Source organism: Oncorhynchus mykiss, chromosome 8 (genome assembly GCF_057628025.1).
Source record: "Oncorhynchus mykiss isolate SJ-2025 chromosome 8, ASM5762802v1, whole genome shotgun sequence".
Lineage (NCBI taxonomy): Eukaryota > Metazoa > Chordata > Actinopteri > Salmoniformes > Salmonidae > Oncorhynchus > Oncorhynchus mykiss.
Genome location: NC_143029.1, coordinates 835476 through 857037, shown reverse-complemented (window position 1 = coordinate 857037; position 21562 = coordinate 835476). Strand labels below are relative to the sequence as shown.

Genomic DNA, 21562 nt, shown 5'->3' with positions numbered 1-21562 from the left:
AATCCGGTTTCAGAGCTGGTCATGGGTGCACCTCAGCCACGCTCAAGGTCCTAAACGATATCATAACCACCTTCGATAAAAAACAGTACTTTCAGCCATCTTCAACGACCTGGCCAAAGCTTTTGAATCACCGTATTCTATCGGCAGACTCAACAGCTTTCGTTTTTCTATTGACTGCCTCGGCTGGTTCACCAACTCCTTCTCAAATAGAGTTCAGTGTGTCAAATCGGAAGGCTTGATGTCCGGACCTCTGGCAGTGTCTATGGGGGTGCCAAAGGGTTCATTTCACGGGCCGACTCTTTTCTCTGTATACATCAATGATGTCGCTCTTGCTGCTGGTGGATCTTTGATCCACCTCTACGCAGACGACACCATTCTGTATACTTCTGGCCCTTCTTTGGACACTGTGTTAACAAACCTCCAAATGAGCTTCAATACCATACAACACTCCTTCCATGGCCTCCAACTGCTCTTAAACGCTAGTAAAACTAAATGCATGCTCTTCAACAGATCGCTGCCCGTACCCGCCTAGCATCACTACTCTGGACGGTTCTGACTTAGAATATGTGGACAACTATGAATACCTAGGTGTCTGGCTAGACTGTAAACTCTCCTTCCAGACTCACATTAAGCATCTCCAATCCAAAGTTAAATCTAGAATGAGCTTCCTATTTCGCAACAAAGCCTCCTTCACTCATGTTGCCAAACATACCCTCCTAAAACGGACTATCCTGCCGATCCTTGACTTCGGCAATGTCATTTACAAAATAGCCACCAACAATCTACTTAGCAAATTGGAGGTAGTCTGTCACAGTGCCATTCGTCGCCAAACCCACTGGCTCCAGGTCATCTATAAGTCTTTGCTAGGTAAAGCCCCGCCTTATCTCAGCTCACTGGTCACCATAGCAACACCCACCCATAGCACACGCTCCAGCAGGTATAACACCTCTTTGGACACCTTTCCTTCCAGTTCTCTGCTGCCAATGACTGGAACGAATTGCAAAAAAAACTGAAGTTGGAAACGTATATCTCCCTTACTAACTTCAAGCATCGGATGTCAGAGCAGCTTATCAATCGCTGCAGCTGTACATAGCCCATCTGTAAATAGCACATCAATCCAACTACCTTCCTCATCCCCGTATTGGTTTTTTTTCTGCTCTTTTGCACACCAGTATTTCTACTTGCACATCCTCATCTCATCCTCATATTTCACTCCAGTGTTAGTTGCTAAATTGTAATTACTTCGCCACTATGGCCTATTTATTGCCTTAACTCCTTACATATTTTGCACACACAGTTTACAGATTTTCTATTGTGTTATTGACTGTACGTTTGTTTGTCCCCTTTGCTTAACTTGGCCAGGTCACAGTTGTAAATGAGAACTTCTTCTCGACTGGCCTACCTGGTTAAATTAAGGTGATTTTTTTTATTTAATGGCCATGCAGTCATGGGTGAACAGCGAGTACAGGAAGGGGCTGAGCACGCACCCTTGTGGGGCCCCAGTGTTGAGGATCAGCAAATTGGAGGTGTTGTTTCCTACCTTGACCACTTGGGGGCAGCCCGTCAGGAAGTCCAGGACCCAGTTGCACAGGGCGTGGGATCAGACCCAGGGCCTCGAGCTTAATGAGCTTTGAGGGTAATATGGTTTTGAATGCTGAGCTATAGTCAATGAACAGTATTCGTACATAGGTATTCCTCTTGTCCAGATGGGATAGGGCAGTGTGCAGTGCGATGGCGATTGCATCATCTGCAGATCTATTGGAGGGTAAGCACATTGAAGTGGGTCTAGGGTGTCAGGTAAGGTAGAGGTGATGTGAGACTTGACTAATCTCTCAAAGCACTTCATGATGACAGAAGTGAGTGCTACGGGGCGATAGTCACTGAGTTCAGTTACCTTTGCTTTCTTGGGTACAGCAACAATGGTGGCCATCTTGAAGCATGTGGGGACAGCAGACTGGGATAGGGAGAGATTGAATATGTCCGTAAACACACCAGTCAGCTGGTCTGCGCATCTTCTGAGGATGCGGCTAGGCATGCCGTCTTGGCCGGCAGCCTTGCGTGGGTTAACATGCTTAAATGTCTTACTCACGTGGGTCGCGGAGCAGTAGAGTCCACAGACCTTTGTTGCAGGCCACGTCAGTGGCACTGTGTTATCCTTTAAGCCAGCGAAGAAGGTGTTTAGCTTGTCTGGAAGCAAGACTCTTGTGTCCGCGACGTGGCTGGTTTTCCCAGCCACATACGTCTCGTGTCCGAGACATTGATTTGCGACTCCACTTTGTCTCTATACTGATATTTTACCTGTTTGAATACCTGACGGAGGGAATAACTACACCGTTTGTATTCGACCATATTCCCAGTCATCTTGCCATGGTTAAATGCGTTGGTTCGCGCTTTCAGTTTTGAGTGAATGCTGCCATTTATTCACGGTTTCTGGTTAAGGTAAGTTTTAATAGTCACCGTGGGAACAACATCTCCTATACACTTCCTGACAAACTCAGTCACTGTATCAGTATATTTGTCAATGTTATTCTCTGAACATATCCCAGTCCACATGATCAAAACAATCTTGAAGCATGGATTCCAATTGGTCAGACCAGTGTTGAATAGTCCTTGGCACGGGTACTTCCTGTTTGAGATTCTGCCTATAGGAAGGGAGGAGCAGAAAGGAGTCATGATCAGATTTCCTGAATGCAAGGCCGGGGAGAGGCATGTAAGCATTCTGGAAGTTGGAGAAGCAGTGATCGAGTGTTTTAGCAGTGCGAGTACTACAGTTGATGTCCTGAAAGAACTTTGGTAGCACTTTCCTCAAATCCCCAGCTACAATAAATGTGGCCTCAGGATGTGGTTTCCAGTTTGCATAAAGTCCAGTGAAGGTCTGAGGGCCATCGTGGTATCGGCTTGAGGGGGAATATACACAGCTGTGACTCTAAATGAAGAGAATTCTCTTGGGCGGTAATATGGTCAGCATTTGATTGTGAGGTATTCTAGGTCGGGTGAACAAAAGGTCTTGAGTTCCTTTATGGTATCACAATCACACGATGAGTAGTTAATCATGAAAAATCTTGCCAGAGAAATATTTATTCCTGCCTGTGCGATGAACTGAGAACCCAACTGGATGTACGGAGTCAGACAGTTTATCCCGAGAGAGCCATGTTTCCGTGAAACAGAATATGTTATAATCCCTGATGTTTCTCTGGAAGATAATCCTCGCCCTCAGCTCATCAGCTTTATTATCCAGAGACTGAACATTAGCAAGTAATATACTGGTGTGCGTTCCTCCTGAGTCGGACTAGAGGTCCGTTTCTAGTACCTCTTCTCCGCCGACGATAATTTGGGTCAGCCTCTGAAATCAGTTCAATTGCCCTGGGGATACAAACAAAGGATCAGATTCGGGAAAGTTGTATTCCTGGTCGTAATGCTGGTAATGAGTGAGTTACCACCACTCTGATATCCAAAAGTTATTCCCGGCTGTATGTAATAGCTTAATAATGTAAGAAATTACACATTTAAAAAAATACTGCAAAGTTGCCTAGAGGCTAGAAACACTGCTGCCCTCTATCGGCGCCATCTGCGAATCTGCCTCTGTTAATTATTATCAAATTCAGAAAGAACAGTTTGTTCAGTTTGATAGCGTTTTATGTGTACTGTCGGCAGGTTTTCAGGCAGATTCCGTTAAGCATGTTGTTTATTTCTGGAGGCAAGTGTTTATGTTTCTGAAAAACAATGAGCAACAGTAAAATGTGCATTTTAAAATGAAGCAAGGGAAGTGGCTCTACACAGGGTTTGCCGGCACGATACTTTGAGTGTGGGGATTTGGGGCATAAGAGCTTTGCATGCCCACATAAAGGCCGTAGACAAGGTGAGTGTACAAGCGCCAGTGGGGAAAATCGAGGTCAACATGCAAGTGGCCATGAGACACGGGCAGCAGAGGCTGGGTCTAGTCATGCTATAGATGGTGGTGTAGATGAGGCTGGGTCTAGTCATGTTATGGATGGTGGTGTAGATGAGGCTGGGTCTAGTCATGTCATGGATGGTGGTGTAGATGAGGCTGGGTCTAGTCAGGTTATGGATGGTGGTGTAGATGAGGCTGGGTCTAGTCATGTTATAGATGGTGTAGATGAGGCTGGGTCTAGTCATACTATAGATGGTGGTGTAGATGAGGCTGGTTCTAGTCAGGTTATGGATGGTGGTGTAGATGAGGCTGGGTCTAGTCAGGTTATAGATGGTGGTGTAGATGAGGCTGGGTCTAATCATACTATGATGGTGGTGTAGATGAGGCTGGGTCAAGTCATGTTATGGATGGTGGTGTAGATGAGGCTGGGTCTAATCATACTATGATGGAGGTGTAGATGAGGTTGGGTCTAGTCAGGTTATAGATGGTGGTGTAGATGAGGCTGGGTCTAGTCATGTCATGGATGGTGGTGTAGATGAGGCTGGGTCTAGTCATGTCATGGATGGTGGTGTAGATGAGGCTGGGTCTAGTCATGTCATGGATGGTGGTGTAGATGAGGCTGGGTCTAGTCAGGTTATAGATGGTGGTGTAGATGAGGCTGGTTCTAGTCAGGTTATGGATGGTGGTGTAGATGAGGCTGGGTCTAGTCAGGTTATAGATGGTGTAGATGAGACTGGGTCTTGTCAGGTTATAGACGGTAATATAGATGAGGCTGGGCATAGTCAGGTTATAGATGGTGTAGATGAGGCTGGGTCTAGTCAGGCTATAGATGGTGGTGTAGATAAGACTGGATCTAGTCAGGTTATAGGTTGTGTCGATGAGGCTGGGACTAGTCATACTATAGATGGTGGTGTAGATGAGGCTGGGTCTAGTCAGGTTATAGATGGAGGTGTAGATGAGGCTGGGTCTAGTCAGGTTATAGATGGTGGTGTAGATGAGAAACCCAGCCTAAAACCACGAACAGCAAGCAATGCAGGTGTTGAAGCACGTTGGCTAGGAAAAACTCCCTAGAAAGGCCAAAACCTAGGAAGAAACCTAGAGAGGAACCAGGCTATGAGGGGTGGCCAGTCCTCTTCTGGCTGTGCGGGGTGGAGATTATAACAGAACATGGCTAAGATGTTCAAATGTTCATAAATGACCAGCACGGTCAAATAATAGGTCTGGGACAGGTAGCATGTCCGGTGAACAGGTCAGGATTCCATAGCCGCAGGCAGAAAGGTTGAAACTGGACCAGCAGCACGGCCATGTGGACTGGGGACAGCAAGGAGTCATCATGCGAGGTAGTCCTGAGGCATGGATCTTCCTGAGCGGTATGACGTCTGCATGGTCCCATTGTGTTTATACTTGCGTACTATTGTTTGTACAGATGAACGTGGTACCTTCAGGCATTTGGAAATTGCTCCCAAGGATGAACCAGACTTGAGGAGGTCTACAATTTTCTGCGGTCTTGGCTGATTTCCTTTGATTTTCCCATGATGTCAAGCAAAGAGGCACTGAGTTTGAAGGTAGGCCTTGGAATTCATCCACAAGTACACCTCCAATTGACTCAGATGATGTCAGTTAGCCTATCAGAAGCTTCTAAAGCCACGATATCATTTTCTGCAATTTTCCAAGCTGTTTAAAGGCACAGTCAACTTAGTGTACGTAAACTTCTGACCCACTGGAATTGTGATACAGTGAAATAATCTGTCTGTAAACAATTGTTGGAAAAATTACTTGTGTCAGGAACAAATTAGTTGTCTTAACCGACTTTCCAAAACTATAGATTGTTAAGAAGAAATTTGTGGAGTGGTTGAAAAATGAGTTTTATTGACTCCATGTAAACTTGTACATAGATTTTAGTTTCTTCAAAGTAGGCACCCTTTGCCTTGATGACAGCTTTGCACACACTTGGCATTCTCTCAACCAGCTTCATGAGGGAGTCACCTGGAATGCTTTTCCACCAGTGTTGAAGGAGTTCCATCATATGCTGAGCACTTGTTGATTGCTTTTCATTCATTCTACGATCCAACTCATCCCAAACCATCTCAATTGGGTCTCAATTGAGGTCGGGTGATTGTGGAGGCCAGGTCATCTGATGCAGCACTCCGGCGGCAGGTAGCCTAGTGGTTATAGCGTTGGGCCAGTAACCAAAAGGTTGCTGGATCGAATCCCCGAGCTGACAAGGTAAAAAAAAATGTCGTTCTGCCCCTGAGCAAGGCAGCTAACCCACTGTTTCCTGAGCGCTGAAGACGTTAACCTTTCTGATCTCCCCATCCCGGATCCGGGATCGTGAATACAGACTCAAGCTCATTACCATAACGCAACGTTAACTATTCATGAAAATCGCAAATGAAATGAAATAAATATGCTAGCTCTCAAGCTTAGCCTTTTGTTAACAACACTGTCATCTCAGATTTTCAAAATATGCTTCTCAACCATTGCAAAACAAGCATTTGTGTAACAGTATTGATGGCTAACGTAGCATTTAGCATTAGCATTCAGCTGGCAACATTTACACAAAAAAACAGAAAAGCATTCAAATAAAATCATTTACCTTTGAAGAACTTCAGATGTTTTCAATGAGAAGACTCTCAGATAGCAAATGTTCAGTTTTTCCTGAAAGATTATTTGTTTAGGACAAATCGCTCCGTTTTCTGCGTCACGTTTAGCTATGAAAAAACCCCTGTATCCAGGATTGTGTAAATCTATCAGCAAGCTCATTAGCATAACACAACGTTAACTATTTATGAAAATCGCAAATGAAATGAAATAAATATGCCATCTCTCAAGCTTAGCCTTTTGTAAACAACACTGTCATCTCAGATTTTCAAAATATGCTTCTCAACCATAGGAAAACAATCATTTGTGTAAAAGTAGCTAGCTAGCGTTAGCATTTCGCGTTAGCATTTCGCGTTAGCATTAGCGTTAGCATCCAGCACGCAACATTAACAAAAACATAAAAGCCTTCAAATAAAATCATTTACCTTTGAAGAACTTCTGATGTTTTCAATGAGGATACTCTCAGTTAGATAGCAGATGCTCAGTTTTTCCAAAAAGATTCCTTGTGTATTAGAAATAGCTCCGTTTTATACATCACATTTGGCTACCAAAAAAAATCCGAAAATTCAGTCCTCAAAACGCGAACTTTTTTCCAAATTAACTCCATAATATCGACTGAAAACATGGCAAACGTTGTTTAGAATCAATCATCAAGGTGTTTTTCACATATCTCTTCATTGATACATCGTTCTTGGACACATGCTTTCTCCCCTGAATCAAATGGTAAAGTAGAAGCAGCTGGCAATTGCGCACCGAATTCGACGCAGGACACCAGGCGGACACTTGGAAAATGTAGTCTCTTATGGTCAATCTTCCAATGATATGCCTACAAATACGTCACAATGCTGCTAAGACCTTGGGCGAACGACAGAAAGTGTAGGCTCATTCGTTGCGCAATCACAGCCATATAAGGAGAGAATGGAAAACAGAGCTTCAGAAATTCTGCTAATTCCTGGGTGATGCATCATCTTGGTTTCGCCTGTAGAATGAGTTCTGGGGCACTTACAGACAAAATCTTTGCAGATTCTGAAACTTCAGAGTGTTATTATGCATAGTCGAGCATCTTTTCGTGACAAAATATCGCGCTTAAAACGGGAACGTTTTTTATCCAAAAATGAAATAGCGCCCCTAGAGCTCTAACTGGTTAAGGCAGCCCACCGCACCTCTCTGATTCAGAGGGGTTGGGTTAATCTCGCATGTGTAGTATTTTCACGTTCGGATGAAATGAGTGCCCAAAGTAAACTGCTTGTTACTCAGGCCCAGAAGCTAGGATATGCATATAATTGGTAGATTTGGAAAGAAAAACTCTAAATTTTCCAAAACTGTTAAAATGATGTGAGTATAACAGAACTGATATGGCAGGCGAAATTCAAGAGGACAATCCATCCAAAAAAAAGAACAATTCAGACTTCCACTGTTTTCCAGTGGCTTTCATGTTTATTATGAGGCGAAGTCCTCTCAGATTGCAGTTCCTATGGCTTCCACTAGATGTCAACATCTAGTTTCAGGCTGTTTTTTGGAAAAATGAGATAGAATTTGTGGTTTTTCGAAGTGGCTCCCATTTTGGCTGTCATGTTTCCATGCACATGGGTGAAAGCGCGTTCTTTGTGATTTATCTCCGGTAATGAACATACTATTCTCCGTCTAAATGTTATTGTTTATTTATGTATTAGAGTACCGGAGGTTTGATTATAAACGTTGTTTGACTTGTTTGGATAAGTTTATTGGTAATGTTTGGGATTCATTTTGTATGGATTTTGAAGGATGGAAACCGGGTGGATTTTTGAATGAAGCGCGGCAGCTAAACTGAGTTTTTATGGATATAAAGAAGGACTTTATCGAACAAAAGGACCATTTGTGATGTAACTGGGACCGGTTGGAGTGCCAACAGAGGAATATCTTCAAAGGTAAGGCATTTATTTTATCGCTATTTCTGACTTTCGTGTCGCAATCTGCCTGGTTGAAAAAGGTTTTTCATGTTTTTGTATGCGGGGCGCTGTCCTCAGATAATCAAATGGTGTGCTCTCACCATAAAGCCTTTTTGAAATTTATTTATTTTACTTATTTTACTTTATTTTGATGTATAATACTTGTATTTTCATGAATGTTAAATATTTATATTTCTGTCATTTGAAATTCGCGCCCTGCAATTTCACCGGATGTTTCCAGATGGGATGCTACCGTCCATAAGAAGTTAACCAATCACAAGGCTCTTGGTCAAATAGCCCTTACACAGCCTGGAGGTGTGTTTTAGGTCATTATCCTGTTGAAAAACAAAATGATAGTCCCACTAAGCGCAAACCAGATGGGATGGCATATCGCTGTGGTAGTCATGCTGGTTAAGTGTGCCTTGAATTTGAAATAAATTACAGACCGTGTCACCAGCAAAGCACCCCCACACATCACACCTCCTCCTCCATGCTTCACGGTGGGACCCACACATGCTGAGAGCCTACGTTCACCTACTCTGCGTATTACAAAAACACGACGGTTGGAACCAAAAATCTCAAATTTGGACTCATCAGACCAAAGGACAGATTTCCACCGGTCTAATGTCCATTGCTTCTTATTGGTGTACTTTAGTAGCAAATCGACCATGAAGGCCTGATTCACGCAGTCTCCTCTGAACAGTTGATGTTGGAATGTGTGCGTTACTTGAACTCTGAAGCATTTATTTGGGCTGCAATTTCTGAGGCTGGTAACTCTAATGAACTTATTCTCTGCAGCAGAGGTAACTCTGGGACTTCCTTTCCTGTTGCGGTCCTCATGAGAGCCAGTTCCATCATAGCGCTTGATGATTTTTGCGACTGCACCTGAAGAAACTTTCAAAGTTCTTGAAATGTTCTGGATTGACTGACCTACATGTCGTAAAGTAATGATGGACTGTTGTTTCTCTTTGCTTATTTGAGCTGTTCTTGCCATAATATGGACCTGGTCTTTTACCAAATAGGGCTATCTTCGGGAAACCATCCCTACCTTGTCACAACACAACTGATTGGCTCAAAAAGGAAATTCCACAAATTAACTTCTAACAAGGCATGCCTGCTATTTGAAATGCATTCCAGCTGACTACCTAATGAAGCTGGTTGAGAGAATGCCAAGAGTGTCCAAAGCTGTCATCAAAGCAAAGGGTGGCAACTTTGAAGAATCTCAAATATAAAATTTAATTGATTTGTTTAACACTTTTTTGGTTACTACATGATTCCATATGTGTTATTTCATAGTTTTGATATCGTCACTATTATTCTACAATGTAGAAAATATTAATAATAAGGAAAAACCCTGGAATGTGTGTGTCCAAACTTTTGACTGGTACTTTATTATGTTACGAATTCCAACGTTTTGATATAATTTTAATGATATGTTAAAGACCCCACTGAACGATTCAAAACATGAATAATCATATTTGTCTTGGTAAAATATATTCTATAACATAAGGAAGTGAAATGATCACCAAAGCATGTTTTCACCCACTCTGGGCAGTCACACTTTAACAGCAAAATGCTTTTGTATGGAGTGCGGAAAGTTTATAAATCACAAAAATATTGGATGTGCAGTCTTTTCATAAATGGCTCATGCAGATATTTAGTGTGAAATGCACAACCGTTATAAATTACCTTTACAATTTAGAGGTGATCTGCTGCTGCCTGGTGGAGGCAGGAGGTACTACATACAGCGCCTTATCACCAGTTTCAACTACATCACCATAGTTACACATAGTTACATCACCATGGGAACATTAACAAAAGCGTCACCACGGTTACATTCACATCAGGTGTGCAACGTTGAATTCAACAAAAACTGTACTATACTGAATGACTAGATGAAAAACGCTGATTATGGTATAATTATATAATATCTACCCAGAGGTAGATTGTATGGTGTTTGTTGCAAGAGTTTTGTGATTTAAAATGGTCCCATATTGATCAGTCCACACCCAGCAAAGGGGAGCAAAGTACCTCAAAGGCTGTTGAAGAACAGTACGCACCATTTTGGGTAAACGTGTCGTTCAGTACAAATCATCACGCAGCATAACAAAATAACTGAACGCATCCCTGGAACATTCAAACGTCCATATGAATAAATAGGTGTGTCGCTCTGATAGAAAGGTTAAACAAACATTTTATTAATTTGGACAGGCCTTTGTTTCTTTACATCATCATAATCATCATTATCAGGTGCTCTGCAGCCGCGTCACATGACAGACAAACTCACAGCTGTAAATGACAATAAAGAGCTCTGGACAGACAGAGTCACAGATTAACGGTTTCATCCAGAGTCGTTAGCAGTGATGGAGGAGACTTGATGACCAGGATCATTAGTAGAGAGGGTCCAATGGACCTCAAATCCCTTTCTATACCCAACTTCCAGACACATAGGGTGCCTCATAGAGCTAAAGTAGTGCACTACATAGGGAGCCTTCAGATGGACTAAACCCTACCTGGTCTCCGAGACCTTCCGATGGACTAGACCCTACCTGGTCTCCCAGACGTTCAGACGGACAAGACCCTTATCGTTTAAAACCACAGGCGACATCTGCTCAAAACAAAAGTGATGTAATTAAGCACGTGTTGTAATTACTAGGATTCTGTGGTTTCACAGGCAAAAGGGATTGCATTTTGATTGAAAATAAAACGCTTTCGGTCTTCCCAATGAACAAAAAATACTTTATGGAAAAGAGATGTATGATACACCATGCTGCCTTGTTGACAAAATCGCAGAGCTGCGTAGATTACTGTTGGATTCGTAGATTACTGTTGGATTCGTAGATTACTGTTGGATTCGTAGATTACTGTTGGATTCGTAGATTACTGTTGGATTCGTAGATTACTGTTGGATTCGTAGATTACTGTTGGATTCGTAGATTACTGTTGGATTCGTAGATTACTGTTGGATTCGTAGATTACTGTTGGATTTGTAGATTGTTGGATTCGTAGATTACTGTTGGATTTGTAGATTACTGTTGGATTTGAGAAGGGTGCTTCATTCGCGGTGAAAGAAGACCATAGACTGGTGCCACGTGGCTTAGCATAATCAAATCCGCCCATTGATAAACAAACACTGGGAAGTGAAGTCACCACTAGATACCGGTAATGACGTCATGACTAGATTCCGGTAATGACGTCACGACTAGATACCGGTAATGACGTCGCCACTGGATACCGGTAATGACGTCGCCACTGGATACCGGTAATGACGTCGCCACTGGATACCGGTAATGACGTCGCCACTGGATACCGGTAATGACGTCTCCACTGGATACCGGTAATGACGTCACCACTAGATACCGGTAATGACGTCACCAGTGAAGTCATCACTAGATATGGGTATAATGGTGCTTTCCAGACAACTGGGAACTCAGGAATAAAAGGTAAAATCAGGGCGTCCGTGATCTTTAGGTCAGAATGTCCGAGCTCCTGAAAGTTTCCGACTTGGAAATACGAGTTAAATGACCGTTCAAAAATGTTTCCCTAATTTCAAGTCCTCAGTTCTTTTAAACATGGCAAGAAGCCTGATGAAACTCGAGGCGCGTTCCATAGCTAAGGCGAGGCAACAATCAGTGTTTGTGTCACGTCAAGGACTGTGTGATGGACTGTGTGATGGACTGTGTGATGGACTGTGTGATGGACTGTGTCATGGACTGACAAATTGCTATAACCTACACTACATGACCAAAAGTATGTGGACATCTGCTCGTCGAACATCTCATTCCAGAATCATGGGTATTTGCTGCTATAACAGCCTCCACTCTTCTGGGGAGGCTTTCCACTAGATATTTTAACATTGCTGCAGGGACTTTCTTCCATTCAGCTACAAGAGAATTAGTGAGGTTGGGCACTGATGTTGGGCGATTAGGTCTGGCTCGCAGTCAGCGTTCCAATTCATCCCAACGGTGTTTGATCATGCTGAAAAAGTAAAGGGCCTTCCCCAAAACTGTTGCTACAAAGTTGGAAGCACAGAATCGTCTAGAATGTCATTGTATGCTGTAGCGTTAAGATTTCCCTTCACTGGAACTAAGGGGCCTAGCCCGGACCGTGAAAAACAGCCCCAGACCATTATTCCTTCTCCACCAAACTTTACAGTTGGCACTATGCATTCGGGCAGGTAGCGTTCTTCTGGCATCTGCCAAACCCAGCTTTGTTGATTGGACTGCCTGATGGTGAAGCGTGATTTATCACTCCAAAGAACGAGATTCCACTGCTCCAGAGTCCAATGTCCGTGACCTTTACACCACTCCAGCCGACGCTTGACATTGCACATGGTGATCTTAGGCTTGTGTGCGGCTGCTCTGCCATGGAAACCAATTTCATGAAGCTCCAGCCGAACAGTTATTGTGCTGATGTTGCTTCCAGAGGCAGTTTGGAACTCTGTAGTGAGTGTTGCAACCGAGGACAGAATTTTTACGCTCTATGTGCTTCAGCACTCGGCGGTCCCTTTCGGTGAGCTGATGTGGCCTACCACTTCACAGCTGAGCCGTTGTTGCTCCTAGACGTTTTCACTTCACATTAACAGCATTTACAGTTGACAGAGGCAGCTCTAGCAGGGCACACATTTGACAAACCGACTTGTTGGAAAGGTGGTATCCTATGATGGTGCCATGTTGAAAGTCACTGAGCTCTTCAGGAAGGCCATTCTACTGCCAGTGTTTGTCTATGGAGATTGCATGGCGGTGTGCTCGATGTGTCAGCAACGGGTGTGGCTGAAATAGCCGAATCCACTAATTTAAAGGGATGTCCACATACTTTTGTATATATAGTGTATGTGAGCTGATACTTAAAATACATATCCAGGCGTTAGATCTATCACGCTAAGGAATGATCCCAAATGGCACACTATTCCCTGTATAGTGCACTCCTTTTGATTTGAGCCAAGCGCCCTGGTCGTGCACTATATTATAAGGAATAGGGTGCATTTAGGACACAAAAGGAGGAAGACTTGAAGCAAGAGAGATAACAGGGCCTAAAGTCTGACTTCTCCAGCAGGGGGCGTTTTTATGTATTTGTCGCTCACCAAGAAAGGAGTTTTTGTATGGAGGTCAATGAGTGGCCAATTTCGTTAACATATTTAATGGCTTATTTCATCGAACAAGTTTTGAAATGATTAGGTCGTTACGAGTGTACTGATATAAGTAGGGCACATGGCATTCCAGCAACTTTGAGAAAAAAAACTTATATATCAGAGTTGTGCCTGGTCTTCACTAGTTACCACAACCACAAAGTCATAAATAAGATGGCGCCAACAGACATGGTCACCCTGCTTCTAGCTCCTAGCCAACTTTACAGTATAGTTGTTTTTGTGTGTTATATCTTACATTATTTTCTCAGGTTTCTTGCATTATTACCTACTGCCAAAAAATAACATTTAGTTATTAGATCACTCACCCGCATTTCCATCACAAATAAGACTTCCCTGAAATATTACTTCCTAATGTTCAGTCCCTGGACAATAACTTAAGACAAGATCAGGGCTCTCCTTCCAGAGAGGCATCAGTGACATCATATTCCCCGTCAAGCTGAGACCGTGACGGCTCAAGGAATTACACTGGAACGACACCATTCTGTATACTTTTGGTCCTTCTTTGGACACTTAACTAACCTCCAGACGAGCTTGCATACAACACTCCTTCCGTGGCCTCCAACTGCTTTTAAATGCAAGTAAAACGAAAAGCCCGCCCGTCTAGCATCACTACTCTGGACGGTTCTGACTTAGAATATGTGGACAACTACAAATACCTAGGTGTCTGGTTGGACTGTAAACTCTCCTTCCAGACTCACATTAAGCATCTCCAATCCAAAATTAAATCTAGAATCGGCTTCCTATTTCGTAAGAAAGCATCCTTCACTCATGCTGCAAAACATACCCTGGTAAAATTGACAATCCAACCGATCCTTGACTTTGGTGATGTCATCTATAAAATAGCCTCCAACAAACTGGATGTAGTCGATCACAGTGCCATCTGTTTTGTCACCAAAGCCCCACATACTACCCACCACCGCGACCTGTATGCTCTCGTTGGCTGGCCTTCGCTTCACATTCGTCACCAAACCCACTGGCTCCAGGTCATCTATAAGTCTCTGCTAGGTAAATTCCCCCCTTATCTCAGCTCACTGGTCACCATAGCAGCACCCACCCGTAGCACACGCTCCAGCAGGTATATCTCACTGGTCACTCCAAAAGCCAATTCCACCTTTGGCCGCCTCTCCTTCCAGTTCTCTGCTGCCTCATATCTCCCTCACTAACTATAGACATCAGCTGTCAGAGCAGCTTACAGATTATTGCACCTGTACATAGCCCATCTGTAAATTGCCCACCCAACTACCTTATCCCAGTGTTATTTATTTGCTCCTTTGCACCCCAGTATCTCTACTTGCACATTCATCTTCTGCTCATCTATCACTCCGGTGTTTAATTGCTAAATTGTAATTATTTCGCCACTATGGGCTATTTTTTTCCTTACGTCATTTATCCTACCTCATTTGCACTCACTGTATATAGACTTTTACTATTGTGTTATTGACTGTGTTTATTTCATCTGTTGTTGTTTGTGTTGCGCTGCTTTGCTTTATCTTGGCCAGGTCGCAGTTGTAAATGAGAACTTGTTCTCAACTGTCCTACCTGGTTAAATAAAGGTGAAATAAAAATAAATAAAATAAACACTGGACTTTGTACCAACTGGAAATTGCATATCCCGAGGCCGCCTTTATTGTAGCTTCAATAAAGCGAATCTGAGGAAAATGCCACTGAAGTTTTATCAAAACATCACCTGCGCTACTCGCTAATCAAGAATTCTTGACCATTGCTACTCCCCCTCCCAGGACGGTTACAAGCCCCTCCCACGCCCTGCCTTTGGCAAATCAGATCACGCCTCCCTTCTGCTCCTCCCTTCCTATAGGTAGAAACTTAAACAGGAAGTACCTGTACCTGACTGCGATTGTTCGACATTGGTCTGACCAATCGAACAACGTTGACGTAAACACTTGGTGACTGGATTCAATGACATATAAACTGACTTGCTGACTGGGTTCACCAGGAAGTGCATAGAGGTTACCACTGTTACGATTAGAACTTATCCAAAACAAATAACCGTGGAGACGGCAGCATTCGCACAAAACTGAAAACATATGTGATAGGGTCTCCAGCCATGTCGGTCACTGACACCTTACTCCCGGACAAGCTAAACACCTGCTCCCTCTTCAAGGAAAACACAGTGCCGTTGATGTGGGCCAACGAGGAGTATGAGCTCTCTTTCTCTGTGTCAGACATGACATTTAACCCTCTTAAGGCTGCTGGCCCAGATGGCCGTATCCTCAAAGCATGTTCAGACTAGCTGGCTGGAGTGTTTACGGACATGTTCAATCTCTACCTATCCCAGTCTGCTGTCCCCACTTGCTTCAAGGTGTCCACCATTGTTCCGGTACCAAAGAAAGGGAAGGAAACTAAATGACTATTGCCCCATAGCACTCACTTCTGTCATCATAAAATGCTTTGAGAGGCTAGTTAAGGATCATATCAACTCCACCTTACCAAACACCATAGAGCCACAGGTAGCCTAGTGATTAGAGCATTGGGCCAGTAACTGAGAAGGTTGCTAAATGGAATCCCCGAACTGACAAAGTAAAAATCTGTCGTTCTGCCCCTGAACAAGGCAGTTAACCCACTGTTCCCTGGTAGGCCGTCATTGTAAATAAGAAATTTCATACACACACACACACACTGCATTCTAGTCATAGCTCATCGTTTTTAACTACTGCTGTACACACCTTCTCTACTCACATATACTGTCCATAACATCTATTCACACCATCATATACATACATATACAGTACCAGTCACAAGTTTGGACACACCTACTCATTCCAGGGTTTTTCTATATTTTTAAAATGTTCTACATTGTAGAATAATAGTAAAGACATCAAAAATATGAAATAACACATATGGAATCATGTTGTTAACAAACCAAAAAAGTTGAATAAATAAAAATATATTTTATATTTGAGATTCTTCAAACAGCCACCCTTTGCCTTGATGACCGCTTTGGACACTTTTGGCATCTCTCAACCAGCTTCATGATGTAGTCACCTGGAATGCATTTCAAATGACAGGTGTGCCTTGTTAAAAAGTTAACTTGTGGAATTTCTTTCCTTTGTAATGCATTTGAGCCGATCAGTTGTGTTGTGACAAGGTATGGGTGGTATACAGAAGATGGTCTTTTACCAATTAGGGCTAAGTCCATATTATGGCAAGAACAACTCAAATAAGCAAAGAGAAACGACAGTCCATCATTACTTTAAGACATGAAGGTGAGTCAATACGGAAAATGTCAAGAACTTTGAAAGTTTCTTCAAGTGCAGTTGCAAAAACCATCCAGTGCTATGATGAAACTGTCTCTCATGAGGACGGCCACAGGAAAGGAAGACCCGGAGTTCCCCCTGCTGCAGGAAGACCCAGAGTTCCCCCTGCTGCAGGAAGACCCAGAGTTCCCCCTGCTGCAGGAAGACCCAGAGTTCCCCCTGCTGCAGGAAGACCCAGCGTTCCCCCTGCTGCAGGAAGACCCAGAGTTACCTATGCTGCAAGAAGACCCAGAATTACCTCTGCTGCAGAGAATAAGTTCATTTGGGTGGATATCTCAGATTGCAGTCCAAAGAAATGCTTCACAGAATTCAAGTAACAGACACATCTCAACATCAACTGTTCAGAGGAGAATGTGTGAATCAGGTCTTCATGGTCAAATTGTTGCAAATAAACCACTACTAAAGGACACCAATAAGAAGAGGAGACTTGCTTGGGCCAAGAAACACAAGCAATGGATATTACACCAGTGGAAATCTGTCCTTTGGTCTGATGAGTCCAAATTTGAGATTTCTGGTTCCAACCGCCGTGTCTTTGTGAGACGCAGAGTAGGTGAACGGATGATCTCCGCGTGTGTGAGTCCCACCATGAAGCATGGAGGTGGTGGTGTGATGGTGCTTTGCTGGCGACACCGTTGGTGATTTATTTAGAATTCAAGGTACACTTAATTAACCAGCATGGCTACTACAGCGATACGGCATCCCATCTGGTTTAGACTTAGTGGGACTATCATTTATTTTTAACAGGACAATGACCCAACACACCTCCAGGCTGTGTAAGGACTATTTGACCAAGGAGAGCGATGGAGTGCTGCATCAGATGACCTGGCCTCCACAATCACCCCACCTCAACCCAACTGAAATGAAGGGTGAAGGAAATGCAGTCAACAAGTGCTCAGTATATGTGGGAACTCCACCAAGACTGTTGGAAAAGCATTCCAGGTAAAGCTGGTTGAGAGAATACCAAGAGTGTGCAAAGCTGTCCAGGCAAAGGGTGGCTACTTTGAAGAATCTAAAATCTATTTTTGTTTAACAGTTTTTTGGTTACTAAATGACTGCATGTGTTATTTCATAGTTTCAAGTCTTCACTATTATTCTACAATGTAGAAATAAAGAAAAAGTGTCCAAACTTGACGACTGGTACTGTATATACTGTATATATTGTATATACTGTATATATTGTATATACTGTATATATTGTATATACTGTATATATTGTATATATTGTATATACTGTATATATTGTATATATTGTATATATTGTATATATTGTATATATTGTATATACTGTATATATTGTATATACTGTATATATTCCGGATATTGCTCCTTCAAATATTTATATTTTTATTAATTCCTTTTAATATTTTGGATTTGTGTGTATTGTTTTGTATTGTTCTGTATTACTGAGCTGTTGGAGCTAGTAACATAAGCATTTCGCTGCACCCGCAATAACATCTGCAAAATGTGTACGCAATGAGCAGTAACATTTTACTTGATAAAACCACCTATTTAAAAATAGTCTGTTCTTAAAATGTGATTTTAAACCTAACCTTAGGCCTAACCTTAACTTTAAACTAAAAATCGAAAAACAATATACCAAATTTTGACTTTGTGGCTGTGGTAACCGTTGTGCCTGTTCTTTACACCCATGTCTGCCCTCTCCTCCCGACTGCCTTTTTTGAAAGACATTTATTTTCATTGCAGCCACTAGAGTATCCGGTCAATATAACGGGGCAAACAGACAGACGTTGGTCCAACAGAAGGAACAGACAGACAGTGTTACAGGTGTATACCAGGTGTTACAGTAATACAGGTGTGACAGTACAGACAGTGACAGGTATATCTCATGGGGTTGTGGTCATGGCAGCCTGTTCCCTCAGAGTGAGTCGCTCCGCTGGCGGTTTTCAGACACACTCTTCATTCAAGCGCTGCTGCTACCAACACACACACACACGCACAAACACCCCAGCTATGAGAGATTAACAGAGAGGAAATCAAATGAAAAATAATAATAAAAAATAAAAAAAAAGAACTTGAGCACGAATCGGCCTGTTGCCACGACGACACCTCAGTTGTGGGAGGATTCTGGAGGTCAGAGTTCAGACTACAGAGGCCACTACAGTTCACAGCTCAGGGGTCATCCTGGGGTCAGCGCTGAGCGAGGTCCATGATTGGGTGTTTCCACCCTCTGTCTCGCCCCCCAAAGGGCCCTGATTGGTCAGAACTGGCCTCACAGTTAACTCAGACTACCAACTGTCATCACCAAGCATGTGTGTAGTGCGCACGTGTGTGAGAGCATGTTTCACACACACCTCAGCTGAATTAGCGGAGTATTTTTAGATCATAATAATATTCTCTTTGTTCAGTTCTTTCTCTAAATAAAAAAACAAAACCCCATTTTAATAATCATGTTGCCATATAAAGACAGACAGTTTCACTTCCCCTCAACACTCCAATCAAAAGACACAGCTGAGACTCCGCCTTCATACCCTTGATAGAACCATGACACACCAACTGACGGACCGACCGCACGATTCAGATGAGGTCAGGTGTTAGAGGTCAGGGGTGGAGCAGAGCTGTCTGTCAAACTAGAGGTCAGGGGTTAGAGGTCAGGGGTGGGTCAGACCTGTCTGTCAAACTAGAGGTCAGGGGTGGGTCAGACCTGTCTGTCAAACTAGAGGTCAAGGGTGGGTCAGACCTGTCTGTCAAACTAGAGGTCAGGGGTGGGTCAGACCTGCCTGTCAAACTAGAGGTCAGGGGTGGGTCAGACCTGTCTGTCAAACTAACTAACTGAAATGACATTTCCCCAAGGCAATAACATACTGAACATTCATAAGAGTGTGTGTGTGTTTAAACCGTTTAACAGTAAAGTAACAACTGTGGCGTTTGTGTAAGTGTGTCTAAGTATGTCTGTAAGCGATGTGTTTGGGTTTAAGCAGTGTGTGTGTGGTCTGGGCTCCTGTCCTCCCGGCTGAAGAATATTTCCGTAGGAAACAACATCTCATTGGCTCATCAGCTCAACCTATCAGCAGCCAAGGAACCAAGAGCCCCGGGATACCGCCCCCAAAGTTCTGAGGGCCGCCCCCAAACTGACACTGCGCGGGAAGGGGGTTGGGGGGTGTGTGTGTGTGCCAGGGCGGAGGGTCAGAGATCAGATGGGTGGTAGAATCCTCGTGGTGGGAGTGGTGTGTTTCCATGGTAATGAGAGTGAAGTGTCGGTTGGCTGCAGAGGGAGGTGGGAGGGTCTAAACCTCTGCTCCCTGCAAGCCGATTCGCCCCTGGTCCTGTCAGTCAGTGCTGGGCTTCATCAGAGAGAAGGCAAAGATGTTGAAGTGATCGCTGAGCTGTTTCACCTGGAGAAAGAGAAGAGAGGGAGGAGGTGGAGGAGAGGATGGAGAGAGAATATCATTTAACTTACAATGGCTAAATCTCAAACCGAGCATTTGGCCACTGCCATTTATCGATTGGTCACTGTGAGCTGATGTGATCAAGTCTGCCACTGTGGGCAAAATGAAAATTCAGATGTCCTTCGTTTCCTAGGTAACCCTGTAACTCTGAAGCTAGCTGTGCTATGTTGCTAACTAGGTAGGTAGAGACTTGGTGAGTCCTTGCTAATATCTAGCTAGATGGCCATGCTAGCAAGATGTTGAAGAATTTAATTAGATCTCACCACGATGTAACTACCGTTACCCCATACTGCCAGTACCAGCTAGCCACATTTTTAGATTACTAGCTAGCTAACTGGTTAGCATCATCATTCACTAGCATAACAAATAGACTAGCTAGCTAAATTCTCACCTTGCTTGCCATGACATCAGCTTCTAGCAAGCTAATCAAGCAACCTTGCTAGCTAGGATGCAGCTAGTAAGCTTTCAGTAATGTGTCAAAATCCCTGCTAGCTAGAAGGCAATTGAGCTTCATCCGGTATTTAAAAAAAAGGCAGAGGCGGAAGGCTACTGAGTAATAGTGAAAGGGGGAGATGTGTTGTGTTGGGAAACAGCTTTTTTCACCCGACTTGTCCAATTTATCACCTTTAATAAGTTTAATGAAACACCTTAAAGAGTTTATATAATGTGTCATTACATTTAATTTTACCTTTATTTAACTAGGCAAGTCAGTTAAGAACAAATTATTATTTTCAATGATGGTTTAGGAACAGTGGGTTAACTGCCTGTTCAGGGGCAGAACGACAGATTTGTACCTTGTCAGCGCGGGGGTTTGAATTTGCAACCTTCCAGTTACTAGTCCAACACTCTAACCACTAGGCTACATGCCTATTTGATTTGTGTCAAATTTGAAATCGGGTTTTTAGGGCGGCGCTAAAGTTCAGAAGTAAACAGCGGCTGTCGCGGCTTTTGAGAGTCATGATGGCTGGCAGTGATGACGATCCAAATGAATGCATTATGTTGTACAACTGACTAGGTACCTCCCCTTACCCTCTCCCTGTCCCCTGTCCCTGTCTTGTTTTAAATCTGCGAGAGAAGCGCTACACCTGGTGGAGAGAGGCTGTATGACACAACGTGTTACGTAGCGATACGTCTAAATGTATCGTATAGCGTCAGAGGGGTCAGTTTTTTAAACTTTTCTAAAATATGATTGGTCCATTGCTATGCAATTACAGCGCCGTAACGACAGAGCGACAGAGCCGTAACGACAGCGCCGTAACGACAGAGCGACAGCGCCGTAACGACAGAGCGACAGAGCCGTAACGACAGAG

At 43.3% G+C, this 21562-nt stretch overlaps 1 protein-coding gene across 2 annotated transcripts in view; it reads right to left on the bottom strand.

Annotated features, from left to right (window-relative positions):
• Positions 1 to 13544: 13544 nt before the first annotated feature.
• The window catches only part of selenoi (selenoprotein I), a 50664-nt gene continuing 42646 nt past the window's right edge, over positions 13545 to 21562 (bottom strand). Inside the window, exon 10 of one of the 2 annotated variants that reach the window (XM_036984538.2) lies at positions 13545 to 20198. In XM_036984538.2, the coding sequence (XP_036840433.1) occupies positions 20091 to 20198 (108 nt within the window). In that variant the 3' untranslated portion in view covers positions 13545 to 20090. The remainder of the gene's footprint in view (positions 20199 to 21562) is intronic. The other variant, XM_090242415.1, reaches the window with a different exon arrangement.